The sequence below is a fragment of the Mus pahari genome, chromosome 4 (genome assembly GCF_900095145.1).
Source record: "Mus pahari chromosome 4, PAHARI_EIJ_v1.1, whole genome shotgun sequence".
NCBI lineage: Eukaryota > Metazoa > Chordata > Mammalia > Rodentia > Muridae > Mus > Mus pahari.
Window position 1 is genome coordinate 102,957,330 of NC_034593.1, and position 26,080 is coordinate 102,983,409.

The 26,080-nt window shown below is 34.2% G+C and overlaps 1 protein-coding gene across 3 annotated transcripts in view; it reads left to right on the forward strand.

The window, feature by feature from the left end:
* Window positions 1-26,080, forward strand: part of Col11a1 (collagen type XI alpha 1 chain) — a 189,588-nt gene that overhangs the window by 93,398 nt on the left and 70,110 nt on the right. For all 3 annotated transcript variants that reach the window (XM_021195733.1, XM_021195732.2, XM_021195734.2), the window contains 9 exons: window positions 4,011-4,064; window positions 5,961-6,068; window positions 8,793-8,846; window positions 14,036-14,089; window positions 14,217-14,261; window positions 14,369-14,422; window positions 14,547-14,591; window positions 18,614-18,667; window positions 23,215-23,268. In XM_021195733.1, the coding sequence (XP_021051392.1) occupies window positions 4,011-4,064; window positions 5,961-6,068; window positions 8,793-8,846; window positions 14,036-14,089; window positions 14,217-14,261; window positions 14,369-14,422; window positions 14,547-14,591; window positions 18,614-18,667; window positions 23,215-23,268 (522 nt within the window). The remainder of the gene's footprint in view (window positions 1-4,010; window positions 4,065-5,960; window positions 6,069-8,792; window positions 8,847-14,035; window positions 14,090-14,216; window positions 14,262-14,368; window positions 14,423-14,546; window positions 14,592-18,613; window positions 18,668-23,214; window positions 23,269-26,080) is intronic.

The following is a 26,080-nucleotide window of genomic DNA, read 5'->3' on the forward strand; positions in this document are numbered from 1 at the left end:
GTGCCTCGACATCTCCTGTCAGAGGGACAAAACAAAAAACCATACAGGTGAATTATTTTGCAGCTCTAGCCAAATTCAACATCATCTTTTTGTATTCCTAAAATTAAGATTTGTTAATTTTAGAACTTGAAATCTCATAACTTAGAATGTTATTTGTTTAGTAATGATGATCAATGATATGCCTAAAGAAACTACATCATAATTTTTCAGTAATGAGAAATATTTAGGAGGATGCCAGAATAACCTTTCTTGTTTTGTTTTGTTTTGTTTAAAAAAAAACAACTTTAGTAAATATATAAATTGAAGGAAAGCAAAATAAAACCAAACCAACTAGGATTATTCAAAACCATCCTCACAGCTTTTAGTGGTTCTTAGACACAGCACACAGCTTTCTTTAAACTGAACTTGGCAACTCTGTAATTACCTTTGTCTCAGGGGCGACAGCAATGGCAGAAATGGATAGGCAGTGAATGGCCAATTTCAGCTCGAAAACCTCTTCCATTGCTCTCGAGGCATTCAGTGTACAGAAGAGCCTGCTCTTTAAAAGGCCATGCTGTCACTAGAGACTTGAAAGCATCATGGTTTACTCCTGAGGAAAAAGTCTGCAGATGCTCAATTTAGACATCTTGTACGTTTTTGTCACCTTATCCAGGTTTAGTCTTTGCATATCCCTGCATCAAGATAGTTCATGCAACCATGCAAGGTCATCCAATCTGTACAGTAGCTAAGTCCTCTTTTCTTTTAAAGCTAAATTTCATTTCATCACATATGTCAGGTCTTTTTGTCTGTTCATTAGTATACCTATTTGATTGCTACTATATTTTTGCTATTATGTCCACAACTATAGGTAAATAAATACATCCTCTAGATCCTGCATCCATTTGTCTTGTACATATTCAGAACTAAAATTTTCACTTTAATTTATAATTCTGTAGTCCATCCAATTTTCATTTCCCCTTACAGCACACAGAATTTCAGATAGCTTTACACTCTCATAAACACATACATCCTTTCCTCATACTTAGCGGCAATCATCCCAATAGGTCCTATTTTCATTTATCCTAATGATTAATGATGTTGAGTATTGATGATGATAATTCTTTAATGTACATATGGGTCTATTTGTTTTCTCATATTTTGTGAGTTGCTTCTCTATTCTGCCTTCAATGTCTTTTGAGAAACATTAAAAACCATTACAACAACAAAGCCAAGGGTAAAACAATGAAAAGGTTTTGTTGGAGGCCATGATTTCATTAGTGTCAGTCAACCATGACGGGGAAGTTATAACAGATAGGACTCGATAGTGAAGTGCGGACATGGCAGGAACTCAAGGCTGATTACCATGCTCAAATGCTGCCTTAGTGAACTCCTGCCAAAGCTGCCACAGCTTCTGAATGCTCACAGACTTCAAAACAAAAAGAACAAACATTCAAAGCATGATCCTTGGATTCACATTTCATGTAGTCCTTATACGTGAAACGATGACATTTTCTTGGCTTTTGTATAACTTATAAATTATCGACTGAAACTTGAATATTTTCTCATATGTTCACTTAGTGCTTTTTGGATATCTTGGTTCCTAAGTTGTCAAAGAGATTTAAAATTGACCTATTGGCTAATTAGGAATGATTATTGGTTCTATCACTTATTAGAAACAATGGCCTATTGTAATTAAGGGCAAAAAGGCATATTTTTTGTCATAATAGATACCTATTTTGGAGCACACACAAAGTAAAAGTTAATTTTATGAGGAAAATTTAACTTAAGGAGAATATCAAAGCAGAATTATGGGTTGAGTCTTCAGTTAAACATATGAATGGGTTAGAACACAAAGGAGTGAGCCCCAGGTGTGGTATGGGACAATAACTCTAAGCCCAGTGTTTGGAAATCAACCCCAGGACTTGGATGCCAATGGAATGACAGCTAATTTAAAGGGCAAAAGAAATGATTAAAGGTTAAATCATGTCGTGTGCAGGGGCTAACTTATATTCATCATTGAAATATTTTTATCTTATTTTTTATTTTATTACTATCCTTTAGAAACCTTCTTATTTTCCTTTGTTTTTAATTTTGTTTTATTCTGCTGGGTGTGGTAGCACAAGCCTTTTATCCCAGCACTTAGTAGGCAGAGGCAGGCGAATTTCTGAGTTCCAAGCCATCATGGACTCCAGAGTGAGTTCCAAGACAGCCAGGGCTATACAGAGAAACCCGGTCTCGAAACCACCCCCCCCCAAAAAAAAAAAAATTGTTTTATTCTTTTCCTATACAATATACCCTGACCACACTTTCTCTTCCCTCCATTTCTCCCAGCTCTTCTCCTACCTTCACTCTTCCCCAAATCCACTCCTCCTTCTCTTTGGATAAGAACAGACCTATCATGGATCTCAACTGAAGATGGCATAACAAGTTACTGAAAGACTAGGCACCAAAACCCTCAAAACATGGCTGACTGAGGCAAACCAGTAGGAGTGAAAGGGTTCCAAAAGCAGACAAAATAGACAGAGAGACACCCAATCCCACTATTAGGAAGTATTTTGAAATTAAGATAGAGTGATCATTTTTTGCATGAATTTAAAAGGTCATTTTATATATGTGTAAATATATACATATTTTCATGTAATCATTAATGAAAAAGAGGCCAAGAACTTGAAAGAGACAAGGAGAGTTATATGTCAAGATTTGGAGGGAGGAAATGGAAAAGAGAAATAAATAATTATAATACGATGTCAAAAATAAAAGAAATATCCAAAAAGAGAGGATAAAACATTGAATAGATATAGAGGGTTCTGTGTCTGGGAGGTCTTGGGAGAGGGCATAAATATAGCCAAAATACATTGCACAAAATTCTCAGAGAACTAAAACTGTGTGGTGTTCTATCTTCATCTCTTGTTGGTACCAGAAAAAAAAAAATATATTCAAAATGCTTTACATGACTTTTAACACAATAAGTTTCAATTTAAAATATTATGAAAATGCAAATCACTTTGTTTCCCTTGAAATTAATGAAGCAGCAAGGCTATCACTGCAACTTTCAAATTTCCGGATGAGAAGCATGAAATATTTGCGTAGACAAACTGTCTCTTCTATCTGCAAAAGGATGCTCACGTAGAGCATCTCCTAACTGAGCAAGGGCTGGCAAAACTGTCAATCTCTGTATGTAAGGGGAATTGAGAATTTGCTTATTCCTCACCAGATAACACAACACAGATTGGAGACCAATTTGAGACACAAGATATTTATTAAATGCAAATTACATAAACTATGAGTATTCTTTCTTCTTTTATTATATTATTTAAAATATTTTTAAATTTAAATATACTTTGATTATATTCTTCTGCTCCCCCAAGTCTTTTTAGATTCTCACCTCCTTCTTACTCTCCTAACCTTAAGTTATGTCTCAAACCAACAACCCCTCCAAACCCAAGAAAACAAAATAAAACAATATCCAAACAGAAAACAAAACAAAACAAGAAAGTTGGCACCAAATTGTAAGTAATAAAAGTATACAGAGCATTATGGAGTCCATTATATGGTCAACTACTCCTGAATATGAGACTTTTCCTGGAGTGTTTGACATTCCCAGTGTCAGTCCATTGGAAAAAACTGAAAATCATGAATATCCTTATGTACAAATGCATGACTTAGGGCAAAAACATTTTCTCAAGTTCATTAATTTATGTTAATTAAAATTATTTAAATATTACTTTCTGTTTAAATATTTAAAAGAAAATCTAATATAAAAAGAATAACGATTTTCTTTAAGAGACGGGGAAGACATAGTGAGTAAGTATGTGAAAATCTCTGACATATACTCAATCATTCAGAAGTATGGTAGGACTCGGGACATAAGGAAGCAGTATGTCAGGGATGGAACAGAGGAGGCATAGGTTCATGACTGGAATTTTATGTATCTCAGGAGCTTCTTCTAATTATTATATTCATTTAAATAGGTTTATTTTGGGTGATTCAAATTATCGATTAAAGTTTTCTTTATTCATGTTATTTTTTAGGGTGAAGATGGCTTTCCTGGATTCAAAGGTGACATGGGTCTTAAAGGTGACAGAGTGAGTAAAAAGAGACGTTAATCTCTACATTTTTAACACACTGCATATTTTAGTTAAGTCTTCTACCCCAGAGATAAAGCACCATGATAAAAAGAAACTAGAAAAGAAAAGGGTTTATTTTCCTTACAGTTACAGGGAAATTTCTGTCACTAATAGAAGTTAGGGAAGAGTTGAAGCAGGGGAAGAACTTGGAGGCAGGAGCTGATACAGAGGCCGTGAAAGAGTGTTGCTCACTGCCTTCCTCTTAAGAGCTTGATCTGGTCAGTTTGCTTTCTTACTGCACCCAGGACTATTGTCCCAGTCATCCAATAAAACTTCCACATCCATCTTCAATAAAGAAAATAAACCTAAAATACACAGATCAATTTGGTATGTATACTTCCTCAATTGAAGTTCTTTTTCCAGAATGACTCTAGCTTGCTTCAAATCAACATAAACACTAGATAACTCAATGTACACATATATTTTTCCTTAGCATTAAATACAGAACACAAAGGTTAAATGAAATGTTAGAGGCAGTTCACTTCAGTTATTATGTAAAGACTGGACAATATAATGTTTGTATAGACAGTATAGTGGCAGGGTTATACTATATTTTAAATTTTATAGGAGCACACGTATGTATGTATGTATGTATGCCCATTGGGTTATTTTCTAATAAAACCATCATATTAAAAGCATAGATTTAATGGAGAAAGAACTTAAAGCATCTGACTTCTAGTGATTTGACAGCTTTGTGTTAGATACTAGATAATTTTACTCAACTATACATTAAAAAATATTCTTTATGCATTCTTTTCCTTCAACTTTGCTTTAGTTTTTGTTTGGAGACAGTGACTTATTTTTTTAGCCATAGCTATACTTGCACTTACTCTCCTGCCCCGACTGGCATCAAACTCACAAAGACCATGCGCCTCTGCCTTCCGAGTGCTAAGATTAAAGGCATGAACCTTCCTGCATGCTTGATGTGATTTTAAGAAAAGCTCCGCTTAATAGAGATTTCAGGTTATGTATACTAAATGCATTTCTGTGTAGTGTTGAAGATGTAATTCTGTATTTTGAAAATCCTAGACAAGCATTCTCCTACTGAGTTATACAGCCAAACACATTTTTGATAGTCTCACCTCAACAATAGATTCATTAAGCTCTCACCTAATCAACATCTATATAAAATTGATAATTACTGTTCATGGCAGTTTCAGAATAGTATGGTCAAATGAGTAGAAGACCAGAATGTGGTTTTATTTTAAATTTTGTGTATTTATTATGAAATCTGATGCTTGACTGTCATACTGTGCAACTTTCACGCATCTTAATTTTTATGATTGTCAGAATTTCAGAATGTGAAGTTAGTGTTTCTTTATACCATTTATATCTAGTAATAATTTATTTTGAAATAGATTGACTGACTTGTAGCACATTAAATACATTTCAGAGAAGATTTATTTTATAATTCACATAAGTACACAATCTATCTGAGCAAAGAAACAACCTCAGAGTAGCTGGGACTCTGCGAACTTCATGTGGAGTCCATACAGTATGGGAGATAATTGATTTGAAATTCAGCTCCTAATGTGTTCATCACAATTTTTAAAAGTCCAAAGTGAAGACTTTTGTGTTTTCAATGATAGTTTCCAAAACTGCTTGCTTGCTTTGTTTGCTATGTTACCACCAAGCTCTCCACAACTTTTGAATATTATGCCACTGAGTATTTACTCAGTAATGAAATGCTTGTTGATGTCAAACTATTTCAACACCTTTCACAAAAGCAGGCAAACCAGCAAACAAAACATAATGTAACGAACCAAGATTCAAAAATCATGGTTCTCTAAGAATCTCTACATTACATATCTGTAGGTGTTTTAAATGAATGCACAATGTTACTTTGCATTTCAGGGCGAGGTGGGTCAAGTTGGCCCAAGAGGAGAAGATGGCCCTGAAGGCCCCAAAGGCCGTGCAGGCCCAACTGGAGACCCAGGTCCCTCTGGCCAAGCAGGAGAGAAGGTCAGTGGTCATTTATCTTGCAGGTTATACTCTGTAGAGCGTTCTGGGTCATTATAAACATATACATTAGAAATGCACAGTGTTTGTATTCAGTCTGTAGATTTCTTAGAACGACAGGGCACTTACTCCTGAGTTGTCCTCATTTGTCTTTATCCTCCTGTCTTAGTTAGGATTTTACTAATGTGAACAGACACCATGACCATGACAACTCTTATAAGGACAACATTTAATTGGGGATGGCTTACAGGTTTAGAAGTGCAGTCCATTATCATCAAGACAGGTGCATGGCAGCATTCAGGCAGACATGGGGTTGGAGAAGCTGAGAGTTCTACCTCTTGTTCCAAAGGCAGCTGGCAGAAGACCAGATTCCAGGCAACTAGGATAAGGGTCTCAAAGCCCACACTCTCAGTGATATACCTACTCCAACAAGGCCACACCTCCTAATAGTGCCAGTCCCTAGGCCTACACCTAGGCCAAGCATATACAAACCATCACACCTTCCATGGGCTAATCAAGAACAGATAGTTTTAAAACTTAGTCATATTCATTTTAGGGTATAAATGTCCTAAATATCAAGGAAACAGTGAATGATGATTTACTTGTTGTGTCAGACCAAAGCCAAATCATGTTTGTACCACAAACGAACTGGATGTTCATAAATGTATATTCATGGGATATTAATTAAGGTATATAGATAGATATAGATATATAATAAGAAAGTATAAATAGCTTTTCTATCCTGTTGATATAATTCATATAATTTCTCATCTTTGTATAAATATTTTTCTTCAGCAATAACTTACTTTCAGGAAAATAAAGAACTTCTATTATTCATCATAAAATTGTAATATTTCCACCTGCACACTTTCTTTCTTAAAAGGAAGATTTGTTACTGTTGTGTAGACACTGTGAGGACAATAATGATGTCTGTCACACCTGTAATCACTGATGTGCCAATTTTACGGGCTCATGTTTGGAAACCATTGCCTTTACTGAACTGATCAGCACTGTGGTACTTAGTCAGTGGGGGGAGAGGTTCTAGAAAGCCAAGGCTTGAATGCTCTCCTCCTCGTCCTCTTCATCTTCCTCCTCTTCCTTTTCCTCTTCCGATTCCTCTTCCTCTTCCTCCTCCTCCTTCTCCTCCTCCTCTTCTTCCTCCTCCTCCTTTTCTACTTTTTTGGTGTTCAGTGTAACTTGATCAAGTTTTTTGATGACACTCTTCTCTTCTCAGATGTAACCTTATGTAAAAATGGCCCCAGATATTATTCTAAGGCAAGCACTGCCCTATACTTCTCCACATGTAGCATCTCACTGTTACATGTCTACTTCCTGGCATTTATAACATCATCATCATTTAAAAGAATACAAGTTATCTATCTGGATTCATTTAAAAAGAATTCTAAAGTGAATAGGGTTATACAGTGTGATATAGCAATTAATGTAGAATACAGATTGCTTTGTGATCACTAGAGACTTTCATTTGCCTTGAAATCGGTGGCATAAAATCATGAAATAAGCTATGGTAGCTTAATATATCCAAGGGGACATCATTAAAAGCAAGCTTGGTAGGGCTTGTTTGCATATACTCCATGTGGGAATTGCTTATCTATGCAGGTTCAGTTGTAACTCATACAACTTTTTATTTCGATCTGTAATGGCAAGGTCATATGCCATGTTCTTGTCTGATTTTTTTCCACCAAAACTTTGGTTTTTCTTTTAAATGTTTTGTTTATATTTTAACATTGGACATCTAAATTTTGACTTGCATTTGCTCCTACTTTTTTCGAAAATGGTTATTTTAAATAATGGTAATGATTTTGCTAAAGTTTTAAAAAATAATGCAAAAGATTCTATATTATTTGTTTATGATTTCATTATAAAATGTGATTTTTCAGAACTCCACAAATATTTTAGTGAATTTATTTTTCTAGTTTGTATTTGCAGTGCTTTTTGTCTGTCTTTGTTCTTTTCCTAAAGGAAGAATTATTTGGGGACTAATATATCAGAAAAACTTCTTAAGCCACAGTATTAGTTACACATTTCTGGAATTAGTAGTAATATAAATTTGTTTTTAAATTTTCAGATTGAGGGATAATTTCATTGGACCCAAAAAGTATACTTACATATACAAGTACCCATTTAGAAGAATAACACTCCATGTAATTGTCATCATTCACTGTAGCTCTTAACACATCCTGAATATAATAACCTAGACTTGCCCAGTATTTATACAAATTAATTTTTTTAATTTAATTAGTAGTTACCAAACACAGTTATTTAGATTTTAGCTAATAAAAAAAAATCACCTAGCAATTTGATTTGCAGTTAGAATATAATAAAAGAAATAAGCTATCATAAAGATTTATTTTAACTGGCATGGTAAGTTCCAAATGTATTCCCAACTACATTATCTAATATGAACTCATGCTTAATTAAAGAGCTAGGTGTCTTTGGTTATGCTTTATGATTCACAAGTACATGAGAATTTTTCCCCTAAGTTATTATCTCCCCCAAAAAAGAGATACAATAATATTTCTTAGGTATTTGGAAATCGTTTAAAATATATACATTGTAAGAATTGTGGTTTTTCATGAAAATAATGGGAGGTGAGCAACTGCATTATTTCAAGTATTCAGATTCTTTGTTCCAATATCCAGAAAATTGTCACTGAAACAATTCTATATAGGATGTTTATTTTTAACCTTGTGTTTTTCATAATTTTAGGGGAAACTTGGGGTTCCAGGATTGCCGGGATATCCAGGAAGACAAGGTCCAAAGGTAAAATAATTTGAATATTTTATGTCTATGTGATATGAAGTTAAATTAACGATCAAAATTTGGAAACAGTTTCAGACATGGAAAAAAGAAAGAATAAAATATAATTTTCTTCAGTTAAATACTTATCACCAAATTTAAAAAACCACACATGTATAATAAAACATAAACACACTAATACTAACCTGAAGCAAGTATGCTTTGGAGAGCCTTGATTATGTTATGTCTTGGAGAAATTCTGGACATAGGGTCATTATGAAAGAAAAGTTTAGTTAAATTCCTTTGATAAGTTGGAATAAGGAAGAAAACTATAAGGGAAGAAAACTATAGTTATATAGTAGATATTATATGGAAAAATAGTATTTTATTTTAGTTCTATTACTGTTGTGGTTTGAACTATTTAATTTATATTTATTTATTTTCTTGTATACACATGTGTGTTCACATCCTAAGGCACATATATGGAGGGCAGGGTACAATTCTCAGGGATCATTTTTCTTTCTACTATGTAGGTTCCAGGCATCAAACTCTAGTTCTCAGGCTTGGTGAAAAGTGTCCATGACTAGTGAACTGTATAGCTTGCTCTGCTCCATTATTTTGAAAGTATTGGCTCTCATTTGTACCAACATTCATTTCCTAAGAGTTTTCTAACAAATATTTGGTGAGTTAGAACAATGGAACGTCTCACCATTGCCTTTCTTAAGACCAGCAGTCAATGATCAAGGTGCTGTTAGGATCATATACTCTGCACTAACTCTAGAAGAGAAGATGTCTTGGCCACTTGCAGCTTATGCTACCTCCAGGATTCTCCAGCTTGTGGATTCGTCCTTTCAAGCCTTTGATTTTCACATGTTCCTTTTGTTCATTCCTTCCTGTCTGTGTCTCCTAAGGATATTACCTTGTCTTTGTTTTATTTTGTTAGTTTTTCTATTAGATATTTTCTTTATTTGCATTTCAAATGTTACATCCTTTTCTGGTTTCCCCTCAGGAAACTCTCTATCCCCTCTCACTTCCCCTGTTCACCAACACAACCACTCCCACTTCCTAGCCCTGGCATTCCCCTACACTGGAGCATCAAGCTTTCACAGGACCAAGGGCCTGTCCTCCAATTGATGACCAACAAGACCGTCCTCTGCTACATATGCAGCTCGAGCCATGGGTTCCTCCATGTGTACTCTTTGGTTGGTAGTTTAGTCCCTGGAAGCTCTTGGGGGGTCTGATTTGTTCGAATTGATGTTCCTTCTGTGTGGTTGTAAGCTCCTTCAGCAACTTGGGTTCTTTCTCTGGCTCCTCCAGTGGGGACCCTGTGCTCATTCCAATGGTTGGCTCAGAGCATCCACATTTATAGTTGTCAGGCACTGATAGAGCCTCTCAGGAGACAGCTATATCAGGTTCCTGACAGCAAGCACTTTTTGGCATCCACAATGTCTGGGTTTGGTGACTGTATATGGGAAGGATGCCCAGGTGGGGCAGTCTCTAAATGGCTTGAAGATTTTTAATGTATCATCTTATTATAAGATTTAATGTAACATCTTATTATATGCTTTTCAGTCAATAAAAGTGATAGTACAGGTTTCAGAAGGTTTTTACTTGCTTTTATCTTTTGGGGTACATAGTGTAACCAACTGTACTGCTCAAATTTAGTTTGTAATATATAAATATTTATAAACATTTTAATACTAAAATAGCTTTGTGATTACCTGCTTATTTTGAAATATGGGATTTTCTTTACCTTATAAAACCAGTTATTGACCTGCCTTGATATATTGACTAATTATTTTGATAGCTATAGACTTAATACATAAAGTTTAATTAATTTTTGGATAGTTAGTACTTTTTAAAAAGATGGTACCTTGCTGTACAGTCCATGGTTGCATAGAACTCCCAGTCATCCTGATTCAGCCCCAGTGTGCTTGAAATCAGGCATGTACCATCATACTTAGCACATTCTTTTAGGTATATTACATTTGATGTACCTCTAGATTAATATATTTTCTTAACTTTTCCATTTTATTCACTAAGCATAGCAAGTATAGGAGATATAGGAAATTCTAATTATGTTAAAGCCAGTAGCATGTGTTAATAATCTTCATACATAACCTGTGGGTGGCAAAACGTCCCTAATTTGTCAACTGAATATCAGTTTTCACTCATTTTCAGATACAGGATATATTAGACTTGCCGTGTGATTTGGTTATCATGCTTCCAAAAAGCCATTTATTTCTTACTCAATAAGATGTAGTTTTAAAATGGTACAAGAGTTATTAAAATGTTTTTCAGTTTTAAAATGATAGTCATTTCTTTTCCATCTTATTTGTAATATATTGCTCTGAATGCCATTTACACGCTTTTCAAATATTAGGAATTCACAACGGTTATATCTGTAGCGATCTATTCGTTGCACAATCCAAATCTATAAATTATTTCTATTTTATGTTGTGAACTCTTAATCTGTCTACTGAGATGCATAGCAATCATGATATTCTTTCATTTTGATTTAAAAATGATAGGAGACAGTCGTAATATCATTTAAATGAGGACAATTGTATCTTGCAAGTTTATATGAAGTTATGATGTATTCCATTTTGCTGGTATCAATTTTTTGATCAGTATTCTATGAATTCTTAGTATTAAAATGCAAGAGTTGAGAAAAGGAAAATATTTCTTCTCACAGTGAGATAATGCTTTAACCTCAATGCCTGCATGTTAGGCATCTCTATTTCACACCACGTTTCCTCCTAACTCCCAATTGTTTGGCAGTGATAATAATATTTGACTTCTTATTTAAAACAAAAAATGGTGATGGTCACATGAGAGATCAAAGAAACCATTAAGCTTTTCTTCCTATATGGAAGCTAGTGAAGTTTTAATAGCCATTAGTAGTTCATAAAAAAGATCAACGTTGTCTGCTAAATTTATGCTCTTTAAGGCCTTTAGTTAAACATTTCAATGTCTTAAAGGGAAAATCAGCTAAAAGGCAAAGCAAAAAATGTAATGAAAGATAATTGCTGCAGAACTCAAGGCTTATCATCAAGTAGAATACTTTTATTCTTAAACATAGTTTTGAAAATTTCTTATTTGACAGAATAATTTCAGCACTAACTTGGACTTTTTTTTTAAACTGTTTTGATATTTTAAAGGTAATATTCACTTGAATGTGCATTATGTACTTTGGTGATAACACCTTACATGAAAAATAGTGGGTTGAGCATTTTTCTGAGTTTACCCACATACTATGTAAAAATAAATTTCAAAGACAAAATTTAAAGACAAAAATTAATATTAAGAAAAAACTTTAATAGTTTATTTGTAAATAGGTTAGTTATCTATTCTGATCAGAGCAGACATATTTGTTTATATATAAAATGTAAGTAATGCACATCATCTTCCATTTTTGAAGACAAAGAAAGTTAAGGTTTCAAATCCTTTTAAATTGTAATATGTAATTTTCCTCTCCATTTAAAACTTATTTATTATTTGCTCTCAAGTGAATCATAAGCTAGTAAACACAAAATATATTGAAAATCAAGTCATAAAAGCAATACTCTATACCCTTTACCTCATATATGTCCCATTATTGAAATTGAACATGTTCTTAACTAGCTTGTTTGCTAAATAAAAAAAAAACAAAACATTTGCTACATTCAAGTGACAGCAGAGTTAATCACCTAGGGCTATGTAGGTGAATGTTCTCTTGTCCATTCAAGCATCCAGCTTCGAATTTTCCTCCATCATTAAGTGTGGGTCATCTGAAGAGGCCAGTGATATGATGTCTAAGTCCCTATCTGAGAGTTTTTCAGTATCAGAAAGTCTGGAGTTCTACTTCCAAATTTTAAAAGCATTACAGTATATTCCAATTTAGTTCAGCTACTTATCACTTTGGAGACATTATTTTGGGGAGAAATCCAATGCAAAGAAGTTAATTTAAAAACACAAAATCAAAAAAAAATCAAAGAATATTTCTGAACCCCCTTAATACAAGAAGGTGTGTATAAATTCTAAAAGTCTGCTATTCTCTCAGGTATCTTACACAATTTTAAATTTCCTCCATACAATGGTTTAAATAAGAAACATAGATTTGTGGAAACTACCACCCCACATATAAACCATTTTTAGAGTAATATTTACAAATTTTGGAAAAGGGTTTAAATTTCTATCTTCTCTATTTATTTATTTAATAAAGACATAAACCTGCTTGGATAATGATGAAAAAAATCTCGGAGAAATGTTTGGATATATGCCCAATATGATATGGAGGGATTTTATTAGTGGGATTAAGTTCTGTTTCACTCGTAAAATATAGTCATTTATATTAAGTGCATTTATGGGCTTGTTACATTTCTAAACTATCATTTTTTATTATATAGCATTATCACTTTATAACCTGCATTTCCTTGTTGATGAATGCTGAACCTCCTTTTTTCTGATCTCCCACAAACTTCAAAGTATTAGAATGTATTAATAGATCATTGTTCTCCTTGCAACAACAAAATAACCTCAGAGGACAAGACATTACCTTGCTTTACTCTGGTGCTGGTGGGAAGCAGAAGATACGAATTTAGGTCTTTGGAATTCCAAACACAAATTCCAAAACAAAAAAAAAGTTTTATGTCTTCCTTATGTTACCAAGCAAAAATGACCACCATATTCAAAACCAGTTAGAAAATGTAAATAAAGCTTTTCATGTTATATGATATAATAAAGTTTGAAAATATAAGTAGCTCTATTGATGAGTTATTCGTACAAATGTATTAACATTAATTAAGGACACATACTTTAGGTTGTTTCTGCACTTTATGAAAATATGATTTTCATTTAGGGTTGGAGAAAATATATGAACTATTAAAATATAATCTATTTTCAGAAAATATCCTTTAACTTCTATTTAATTATAAGAAATGTAGTTTAATATTTTAGTTTTAAATTTAATATTAAAATATTTTTTTTTATCAATTCATGCTTGCAGGCTTTCCGATGTCACTGTAAGTTCACTTTCAAAGGCAAGAAGGGATCTTGTGTAGTGACTAAACTAGACTTGATCATAATTTTTTATTATAAGCTTTCAAAACAAGCATATGCTTTTTATTTAAATACTACCATCTATGAACAAATCAGTTTTCCAAAATAAATGGAGTTTGTGGCATGGAGAAGGAAATTATCATATTCATTGATGCTTATTTTTCTTCTTTCAGGGATCCACTGGATTTCCTGGATTCCCAGGTGCCAACGGGGAGAAAGGTGCCCGGGTATGGTGCATAAGTATATTGTCCCAAGATGACTAGTGAACATGTCCCTCCTTGAGCCCCTGTTATTTTTATCCCCTTTTACTGTGTCACACTGCACACTGAAATTCTTTGAACTCTTGTTTATCAGGGAATTGCTGGCAAACCAGGCCCCCGGGGACAGCGTGGTCCAACGGTGGGTACTTAGTTTTACTATAGTAGCTCACATTTCCGTGTTAGTTTCCACCTGTTTTTGGATTTGCTTGGCACTGGGTCAGGTTTTTCTTCTTGTCTCTTGTGTAGGGTCCTCGGGGTTCCAGAGGCGCCAGAGGTCCCACTGGAAAACCTGGTCCAAAGGTATCATCGGAACTTACTCTGATTCGTGTTGCAAATCCTTGTAGAGGAAAGAAGTACGTCCGAGTGGCAGAATCACCTTAGACTTTGTTTTTACATGTTTCCTTCTTTCTTGTTTTGTTGCCAGGGTACTTCAGGTGGTGATGGCCCTCCTGGTCCTCCAGGAGAAAGGGTATGTATAGCACACAATGCACAATGACAATGAATATTTTAGTAAGCATTTAAATTCTGCAAAAGGGTGCATAAGTCTACCAGACACATTCACCTACAGGTTCTTAGTATTTATAATTCCTTTTCCCTGCCAATTTAAAATCTTGCTAGGTGAGGTGCAAACATTTTTTATAGAAATAAGAAAAATAATGTGTATAATTGGCCGGGGGTATGACATTCCAACAAAAATAAAGATGCTTTTTGAAATATCCTTTTGATTCCCTTGCTTTTCCCCTGTGTTTCAATTTAGTGGTCAATTTGTCTCTGGAGCTGGCAATAGCATTATGTTGGTAAAATGCAAGCACCAGTAGCCATTAAGTCATGATCAATATGCATTCGAGGCAAGATAAAACATCTATTCCAGTAAATAAAAGAACTATTTAGTAAATTGATTTTCAGTTGATATGAAGCAAAGCCAAATAGAGATGAACAACCAGGACCTTGGTTTGACTGCTTTGGCAAGAGAGAGAACAAGCATTATTAGAGCAAGACGTTTTGAAAGCCAAGACTTTTGAATTTAAAAGTTTCTATCACTTCAAAAAGGATTTATCAATCTTAGTTTTATTTTTTCATTTTTATTGGTTATTTTATTTACTTACATTTCAAATGTTATCCCCCTTCCCAGTTTCCCCTCTACAAAGACCCTATCCTCCCCCTGCTTCAATGAGGGTGCTCCCCACACGACCTCCTACTCAAGCCTCAGCAACCTAGCATTCGCCTACTCTGGGTCTTAGTTTTATACAGTGGCTTTGTGTATTACTGAATTAAGCTTATGTCATTTTGTAGATCTTTTGGGTGGAAGATGTACAATTCTTTGTGAGTGCTTGGGCTTCAGTGTGTGTGAATGGCAGCGTATGTGCAGATGTTAAAGGACAACCTCTGAGATGGTTTCTGGTTTTGTTTTGTTTTGTTTTGTTTTGTCTTTGAGTCATGTTCTCTTTATTGTTTCCCTGCTCTGTGTGCTGACTTATTTGGCCCAGGCGAGTCCTAGGATTCATCTGCCTGTGCTTTCTATCTTCCCATGAGAATAGTGAGATTACAAATGCAAACTCAGGTGTCGAGCTTTTGTATAAGGGCTTGTGTGGCTCAAACAGAAGTCTTTGTGCCATCTTCCCAGTACTTATTTTTCAACATTTTTATTTGTAACTTGAAAGTTAATGTGTCACAAATGGAAAAAGGAAACACCTGTGATGGATAACTGGGAACTGATCATAAGAATTTGAATTTCTAAACAAAAGGTGAAGTGAAATTTAGGTTCTATTTGTAAGAAAGTTAAAAAAATTAAGCATTTAATTAAATTTTCTTTACGGTCTAGTTCATACTTAATTCAATTACTCACTACGTGTTTTTCTCTCCACATGAATTATTTCCAAATTAAGTGCATTCCTCTCATACATTTTGAATTCATAAGTAATGTATATATTTGATATATTTAATGGCTCAAGTAATGTTCATAAAAAGATATACTTCATTTAAATGGATGAATGATTAATAGAACAGTTTAACAAGTCATGTAACAACTGAGTTTTATTATGCTTTAAACACCAATGAAAGAACATCTTGATTTGCAAAATAGCATGATTAAACAACCTGAGTACTTAGGAAAAGGCATCAAGGGTGACAGTGTACATTTTGAAGATAAGAATTAAGGGTTATTTTTGTTTGTTTTCCTTTGTTTTTTTTTTTTTTTATTTGTAAAGAATGACTGATTTCTAGTAAAGTTATTAGTGCCTCTGTATATGGTAATAGGCACATTTATCTATATATTCTCCCCATTTTCTGTCAGGAACTTTAAATACTGTTCACTCTTTTATGTATGTGTATTTTAAATTTAATTTTAATTAGCATGTAAAGTATTAGATCTATTTATGACATTTCAAAACATAATTTGTTCTTGTTGACCTAACCTTTTTTATCCACACCTTCCTCTTCCTACCTTGTACCTCTCTTTACACAATAATTTCTTATGTGTTTCTTTGTCACGACTATCATGCTACCCATTCCTCAACTCGTTTTTTACCTGGTATGATCCCAAATGGCCAGTCCTGCCTGTGTACAGAACAGTGACACTAAGTGGACTCTAACACGTGAATAGGTCGTGGGCATGTGTGCGCTTGTGGGTGTGCATGTGTGCAGTAGTCATCATAGAGGAGCTCATAAGGATGAAGTGGAGCATGGGAAATGTGAGAAGTCGGAGGGAGAATAATATCAGACACACATTAATCAGGTCTGAGTCACAAATAATTATAAACTAAATAAAAATCAGTCTTACAATGAATTTTTATCAAAAATTTAAGTTCTGATGTAGATTTGGAAGAATAATGGTTTCATGTTTTGCAAGGATAGATTATAAATTCTTTATATTTGTTCAGTGGAGATTTACACCATTATATTTTCTTCCTTATTTATTTATTTATTTATTTATCTATCTATTTATTTTACATTCCATCTGCTTCCCCCTTCCCACTCCCCTTTCCCACAGTTCCTCATCCTTTGCTTTCAGTTATAATATAGATGCTATAAAGAGGAAAAGCTTGTACTTATTTGTGATGTAGCACTGGATTATAGGCTATTGAAAGTTTCCTTGTGAAGACACAACTGATAACATAAAAAGTAAAGTATCTTGAATACCTACTTCAGTAAGCTGTTTTCTTGCTTTGCAAACAGTAAGTTTATATTCATCTTATTACACAAGACATTTTATGTATATTATGTCTCATTTTGTACATCTTCATTTAGGAGATATAATTTTGTGCTTGGCCAGTCCAGGATTAACTTTTACCAATCTGTTTTCTCAATTCTAAAACAATCTCTATAATTGGATGGGCTTTATGCATTTTAGAGATGTGCAAATAAAAATTGAATAATATAACTAATTATGTATCAAGCTAGGAGTGGTGTTGTAAATGCCTATTTGGGCCAAATGTTAATAGGAATAATTATAAAGTTCATCTTATCTTGTGTACTAAAGGGGGTGATGAAGAGAACAGTGCTGACAAGGACAGAATTGTCACCCCACCACACCCTTTAAAGCTAAGGGTACCACAATGCTTTAGTAATGATCACATATGTTTTCTGTTATCTGTGTATTACTAGAGACAGAGCTCTTTTTGAGTGCATTGGAATTTTCATTTTGGAGGTTGATGGAAACTTCTTTTAATCTCCCTCTTTATATATGCTTGCAACCAATATCAAAAGAATATATACTATGAAACTTCTCATATAGATGGATATGCACTATTGCTTTTGATAATTATTTTTATTTACTTAAAATTGTTCTCCAACAAGTTTCATATAATTGCACAAGGCATACTGTCCACTCTCCCACAGCTCTCCTCCCAGCTTCATTCCACCTCTGTTTATCTCCCCATCCTCTTCACAGATTCCCCGCTCACTTTCATGTCTGTGCTTCCTTTATCACCCACTGTAACTAGCATATGTGTATAAAGCTTGGTTTGGAGCTGTCTCTTAGCACCTGTTGGGCTCAGCAGGGCTTACAGTGTAATGATCTTGAATCCTAATCTCCCAAATTCTCTCAGTAGCCCATGATTCAGTAAGGAGCCACCCCATGAGCCCATCTGTTGGCCCATGGCTGACTATTGTCAAGGCCAGTATTGTCTGTGCCAGCTGAGGTGACCACACTTGTTTGCTAATACTTACAAGGTTTGTGATGAGGCTAGTACCTGTCCTTTCTTCCTTGAACCAGATGTATACATCTTGTGTAGGAATATTAGCATTTTATGTGAACTGTAAATATTCACAGTTCTCTTGAGATAAGAACATTGGTGTGATGTGCAGTTTCTCATAGTTAGAAGTCCTTTCAATTCTAGATTAGGTTGGTCATACTCATATTGCCGTGCTTTCATGAGTAAGATGGGGACATTCATTGCTCTAGAGTTTCATCTAACAAAATGAGCCACAAACCATAAAGACATATCCATGAAGATTTATCCTTAAATTTTCTCTAATGCTTTTTGTTTTCAGGGCCCTCAAGGACCTCAAGGTCCAGTTGGATTCCCTGGACCAAAAGGACCCCCTGTAAGTGTAACAGATTCTCTTTGCTTTATTCAATGATATTTTCATTCTTGATAGTGATAGCTTACAATTTTAATACTTTCAATATGTAATTATTATAAAAAAATCCTTAAAGTCATTTTGAATTCAAATTTTAAAGAGTATGATTTTAGTCTTTTAAGTTCACATATGTTTTGGAAACATAACTTAGATGTCTCCTGTTAAGGAGTATATTAAGTAAGAACTAGAGTAGTATAATTGTTGTTTCTTAGTCACCTTTACAATCAATTCATTTATAAAACTGAAAATAATTGTTAAATAGGGCATATATTACATGCTGGCATTTTCCTGTTTTCTTCCATGATCAAATGGTATCTTCCGTGTTTCTCTAATGGGTACATCCTAACCCCCTCCCAACGCTGTGCTGCTTAAGAGACCATTTCACAGTTTTATTTCTATGATGTATTTGCATTTGAATTTCTCACTATGTAGACCTGGATGGCCTGAACTGACTACGTAGTATAGGCTACCTCTTACGCAGATTTCTGTCTATTTTTGCTTTCTGAGTGCTAGGATTAAGGGTATATGCTACCATGCCAGGCTGCGGTAGGTTCTGAGAAATTTGTATGAAATTTACCTAGTTCCGTGCCTTTTGAATATTTTCACTATTAATCATCACAAAGTTGTTGAGAATACTTTGTTTTCGGGCATAAATACTTAAAAGACTATCGGGTAGTGTCAGTTTCCTTATTTTCTGTCTGTCATTCACTTTCTTAATTAAATTACAATGAATTTATACACCTGCTTGGTTCAGAGGTTATGAAATACATTCTATCCCCACAAGTAGCAGCACTTTGGACACTGCTGAAGAAATAATCGACTTAGATTTTTCTCTGTGTCTCAGGAGAGATGTCCTAGTCATGGTCTGACCATGCTGTGACCAGGGCTAATGCTTGTGAACAATTCCTATAATCTAGGCTAGACAGTCCTCCTCAGACTTTAATGCTTACATAAGCTATTCTGATAAATTAGTCATCTTGAAATATAAACACAAATGAAATGTTAAATATGGACACATTTTTAAACATTTTTGGTAATTCAGGTTGTGATTTGAGTATGTTTTAAAACTATTCTGTTTATCACTTTAAATTTATCAAGAAATAATTTCATATGCCCTCAGAGTTGAAGATCAGCTCAAACAGCTGACATTAAAACAGAATGTTTCTACTGCCTCTATGGGAATTTCTTATGCACTATCTGTATTTTATTTACCTGAACAATAAACTCTATGTAGTGCTTCATATTAAAGTGAAATCATAGTTCTTAAAATTGTACATGCATATTTTTGTGAACATCTTCAATAAGTATTTTGATATCATGTATTTAGATTTTTCCCAAAATTGTCCAATGATATGTATAGTTTTTTCATAAATATTTATTCATTTTCATTGTTGTAAACTGCATCCCTTATAGTTTTGTTGTTAAACAATGCATTGGACTCAGTGTTCTTCCTATCTTTCAGCCTTTTCTTGACTGTGTCTTCAGTAAGTTTTCCATAATTGATCATGCACTCATGTTCTTTACCACCAGGCATTAGAGATACAGTGATAATCTTACATTTAATTGTATAGTTTGAAGAGATTTCATTTTAAGCAGATTTATTACATAATATTTTCTGACAAACAAATTTGTAAAGCTTGAAATAAAAGTCCCTGCCATTTTCTGGCATTATTGCATAACATTTGGCACAAAAGACTATTTTTTGAAACAGACATATAGTATTTAAATGGAGAGATGAACTACTGTCCTTAAAGTAATTATTTTGCCTTGAATTAAAAAATTGTGTGGAAACATACAAAGATTTGGGGCTTGGGATGTTTTATTCAGAATCTGTAAATTTCACACTAGTTTTAGACATTCAGGTTTTTTGAGGTTAATTTTTTGGTTGTTTCCTTCCCTCTCATACTCCCTCTTCCTCCTTCTCTTCCTATTTCCTTCTGTCACTCCTCCATCTCTCCTTCCTTCCCTTCCTTCCCCCTTTACTCTCTCTCTCTCTCTCCATTTTTTTGTTAGTTCTTTCCTTCAAGATGTGGTCTCAACATATAATGTAGGCTTTATTGGACTCCTCTCCTTCTTCCTGTCTCTGTTTCCCAAATATTGAAATTCCAGTATAAAAATCAACTGAATACAGCTGTCTAATGTCAATGTTAGCACATTTTAGTACTATATAGTTATATAATTTAAGAACCAGTATTAAAATTTGTAACTTGGCTATTATGTTGCATGTAACTCTATTTTTAGGAGGATCCAAACTCATTGTCAGTTAGAAGGGAGGAAACATCTTTAAACACAGAGGGCAATGATGAATATGCAAATCATCATGTAGATGAGTTTGCTCTGTCATTAGTCTCTCAACACCACTGAAGGATCAACTTCTTTTGATGAATAATATATTGTTTTAAAATCAGTGTTATGAACCTGCCGGGAAATTAGTTGGTTTTATTTTATTGATTGGTAATGTAGAGTCAAAACAGTTATTTCAAATATGCTGCATAATTTTGAAGCGTATACTTACTTCAAGGCAAAGCTTGATGATATTGCTCTTTGGCCCATTAACTCTATTCCTCAAACTCTCTAGGAACTCCATTAAAAGCCACGATGTGTTCATTCCAAGATAGAATCTTTTAAATCTAAGATCACTATCTCAAAAGATGATCACTTTGCTAATTTAAGTATAATTTGTACCAGTAAGGAGCAAGCTACTTACTGCTTATACTCATAGGCTTATCAAGAAACATGTAGAGGTCTCTCACTTACTACTGTGCGCATATTTGACAACATTTTAGTTTCCTGGGAAAGAAGCCAGGTATATGTATTATTCTTCATGTAACATTGTATCAGTCTGAAGCCATTATAGTGTCCTCAGATTGATAATACATTTCTCCATTTGTGTTAAAACAGTGGTGATACAGAAGTGTTTTAATATGCTATTTTGCAAAGCTAAAACTAGATCAATCTACCAGCAATTAACTGTGTTTCTGTGCCTCTCTACGCTGTGGGTAAAGGTGCATATTTCATTACTATACACCTAATAGCTAATGCAGAAGTAACTAATATATATATATATATATATATATATATATATATATATATATATACCCTTAAAAGAAAATAAAAGTTATTTTACAAAATATTTGGACTGTTCATTAACAGCTCCTCATGCTTTGTGCGTGTGATTGGCAGTGGAATTAGCTTGCTGATCTTAGACACAATAAAAACCATCAGCAAGCCTTGATCACATGAACTGTCATTTTAAAATAAAGGTGCTAACTCACCTTGCATTCTATATGTCGAGGTGGAAGCGATCAGGTAGCAGAAATCATTTGGAACACTGCCAGAAGCAGCCCTGAAGCATGCCAGCCATTCTAGTGGTCAATTCAAAGTGGGAAAAAGGTGACCATGAGTGTGTTCTTTTTTAAGAAAAGTCATAGACTTTTTTTCAAACTGGCTAGATATTAGCAAGTATAAAAATAGACCTTTGAAGATAACATTATTTAAATAATGAACAGAAACAAGGGGCGGTGTGCTAGGCATTAACATATTTTGATTAAAATGGCTATATATTTCCATTTATTCAGAATAGAGAGAATGTTTTCATACACCTACTGAGTATATTTTGAAAAGCGAACTGATGCTGAATGGCTTCTGAGGAGTTTAGTCTAGAAGCCTGTTGAAAGAATCTGTCAGTCATTATTAAATATTTAGAATGTAGAGTCCTTACAAGTAGCTTTTACTAAAAAATAAAATAAAAAAAAACTTTTCATTGATTCTGCAGGTTTTTTAACCTGCAGTTAATTGCTTCATTTCTTTCTTCAGACATAGCAAACAGCTCCCATTGCAAAAGGCAGTCATGTAGTAAAATTTTCCCTAGCTTTCCTTTTACTTCTTAGAGGAATGTCAAAAAACTTGACATTTATTCCAGATGACTCTAGACCTGAAAATTAGTGGGTATTTTGTTTGTTTGCTTTTTGTTCTTGTTTGTTTTGTTTTTAGTGTACTTGGAACAGTGTGACAGGTAAAATGATTTTGCAAGTTAGCATTTCTTCCTCCTTTTTGTCAGAAAGTGGATGACCACCAGAGGACACTAGCTTTCCCTCTTAGCCACATTTCAGTTACTTGGAATTCAATTGTGAAAGGTTTTTAAAAATAGAAAACAGGAAAAAAAAACAACACATTTTATTGTCAAGTACTGGATAACGTTTTCACTGAAGTAAAACTACAAAATTATGCTTATATGTTCTTAAAATACAAATGCATATGAAAAATTTCACTGAAATGCAAAGTGCCCTGTATACAGTTTTACAGAGTTCCCATTGTCTCTGTTTTTCAATACAGAGGCAATTCACAAAGCAACTGTATATAAAAATCAACTAAATATCACTTTATATAAAAATAAAACCATCAAAATGCAGTTTGCTATATAATGCAAGATCGTTATCTTAATTTTTACCCTCAGGTATAACATGGGAGCAATATTCATGAGACTCAGTTATCTAATGTTTGTTATTCAGGGCCCTGCTGGGAAAGATGGGCTACCAGGACACCCTGGACAGCGTGGCGAAACTGTAAGTGACTCCAATTTTTTTATTATTATTATTATTAATTGGTTTGAAATTTTCCATGTCTCACACTACAAAGTTTCAAAAAAAAAAGCCTGTTTTATTATTAACAGTTAAATTGTGAGTTGAAAATTGGTGAAATGAATTGTTTGCTTTATTTTCTCTTTTCTTTTTCCTTTGGGCTGTTCTCTCTCTCTCTCTCTCTCTCTCTCTCTCTCTCTCCCCTCTCTCTGCTCTTAAGTAGCCTCTCTTTCCTGTTTCTTCTCCTGAGAATAGGCCATATCCTATCTCTGACTTGTTCTGTTTAGTCCATCTCTGATTCAACACATTGTCTTGCAATTAGATGTCACTTCCAAACATGGCTTCTACACTTACCTTCATTGTCTGGTTTAAAGCTGTGTACTGAGGGTTTGTCTATAATTCAGCCAGAGGGATTAAAAGTGTGTCATTCCTGCCAGATCATGTAGACCTAGAAGGTCTATAGATGTGATCACTTGCCAGAGCAGCCATGTTGCTGGACTTAAACTCCTCCCAGTTTGTTCTCCCAGTGTCTTCCTTCCTTTATGGATTTTAAATCTCCATGGAATCCCTGAATTCTCAGAGGATGGATCTGAGAGGGTCCTCCCATTTAGACTCTACATAATATCTGGCTGTGAGTTTCTACATCTTTTCCCATCTGCGGCCACTGAGCCTTTTATTAAAGTATTTTAGCAAATGCATAAATAGACCCCAATGTTGACCTTTATCAAGTTCACTTGGAAGCTAGGATGCTTGTTATTATGATTTTTATTGTTATTACTAGCATTCTAAAAATGAGCTAATAAACATGATCTCATATTTGAAATACCTCCACAAGATAGCCACCTGGGCCCTTCTACTAAAGACTGTTCATAGATCCATTACACCAAAACCTCTCAGCACTCCATGATCTAAGGAAAACACACTATCACAAGTCCTGTACATAAAGCAATATACTGCTACCAGACTAAGAGGATGAGATACTGTCTGAAATAGGAATTGTAAGGAAATAATGGACTTGAAACTATATCTAATAGGAATATGTAGGTAGAAAATTATAATTTGATTTGTATAATCTGTGGGAAATACAACTGTCACCTAATTGAACACCTTTCTTATTTGGAAATCTTGGGCAGATGAAGGTCCCCTGGTGGGCCGCTGTGTGTGTTTATTTCCTTATTGTGTTTCTCTTCAACTCCGTGTCCATATAGCTCAGTGGGTTGTTACTCTAATCAGAAATCTTCACTGTTGGCCATGATTTCTTGGAATCAATCTTTGGATCTCATAGTTAGTTAATTTTATTTACTTTTCTCAAGGAAACCAGGACACAGACTACCTTTGACTATTTTATAAAGAACCACATTACTGCATTCTGCTAACATTAAAACATGTTTAAAATTGGCTGCCAATGCATCACAACAATGCTCAACCGTTATTAATTTTCCGCAGTGGGAAACCTTTAGCATCAGGAGAATTCTAATTGCTGTTTTAGTCACCACCTCGTAATTCTTGATTTAAGGAGTCCTAGTTTTCACCTGGAATATTTAGTCTAAATTTTCTAAAGGCATATCAAGAAATACATATTGGGACCAAAGAATAAAATTTACTCTTGGAAATGTTGTCTCTAGAGATAGAAAATTATTCTCTAAAAATAACACTCACTCAAATCTGTCAAGGCACTCTTATTCAAATCTTGCAGCCAACAGTTTTACCAGCCATGGACCCCCAGAGAATAACTCCAGATTACTTCTAGAGTGTCTTTTGAAGAATAGCTAGAGGCTTCATAATTAATATCCCCCACTTCTAAATGTCATCAAAAGTGGCAGTTTGAGCATGATGAAAATATATTGTATGAAATTCTCATAAGAAATAATTTAAAAAGTACTTGCTTCTTGCAAAGAAGCCATATCCTATAAAACATTAAAGTGAAACAAGAAGAAAACACAGCACATTAGGTCACGTGAGATCACCTAGTTGATTAGATTAGCTTGTTTGTGGTGGTGGTTCTAGGTAAGGTAGACAACTGAGGGAACTGACTGAAATTCTGAAGTTGTAAAGAAAATAAATGGCTATATCTTGGATGTCTAAATAGGGCAATCTAGAGAAGGTTGTATGTTAAATACTCACAAGATGGACCAGATTCTCCCCATGAGAACTGAGGGATCCTGTGAACTGAAGGACATTGTTTATAAAAATATTATCCAAAGCGTCCACGTATCATATGAAAAAATGGCTGGAGAATCACAGTCAGTAATCTCTCTCCATTCTGAGATGAAATGTATCCAGACATTATTGGTAATATTCAATTAAGGCCTCTCAGTATAGACCAGGGTTCAGCACATATCAGCAATTTATAGTATGGGGCAGATGTTAGAGTTTACCAGTGTGGTGTGTATAATTGCAATAATAGAGGTTATTGATATAATCCAGGGATTATTTTGTATATGTGCATACATGTATACATTTCTATGTGCACATATATTGTATGCATATTCATACATGTGGCATACAAACATGTAAATATGTATTTTTATGGGCATGGATATAGTAGGTAGTCTGATCATTGATTTTCAAACTCACCAGTTGCTTCAATGTTATAACCAGAAAATATTAAACACTTTCTCTGATAATATTCTTCAGAATGACTTAGTCTTACTATTGAGAATGTAGCACAAGTAGAAGTCTCATGGTCTTAAGTCAAATTTTAAAAAGGAGAAATGTACTTCCTTTCCCTGTAGTATAAACTGCAATAATAAAAGTTCAGACTTCTTTACTTATCTATATTTTTGTTGTAAATAAT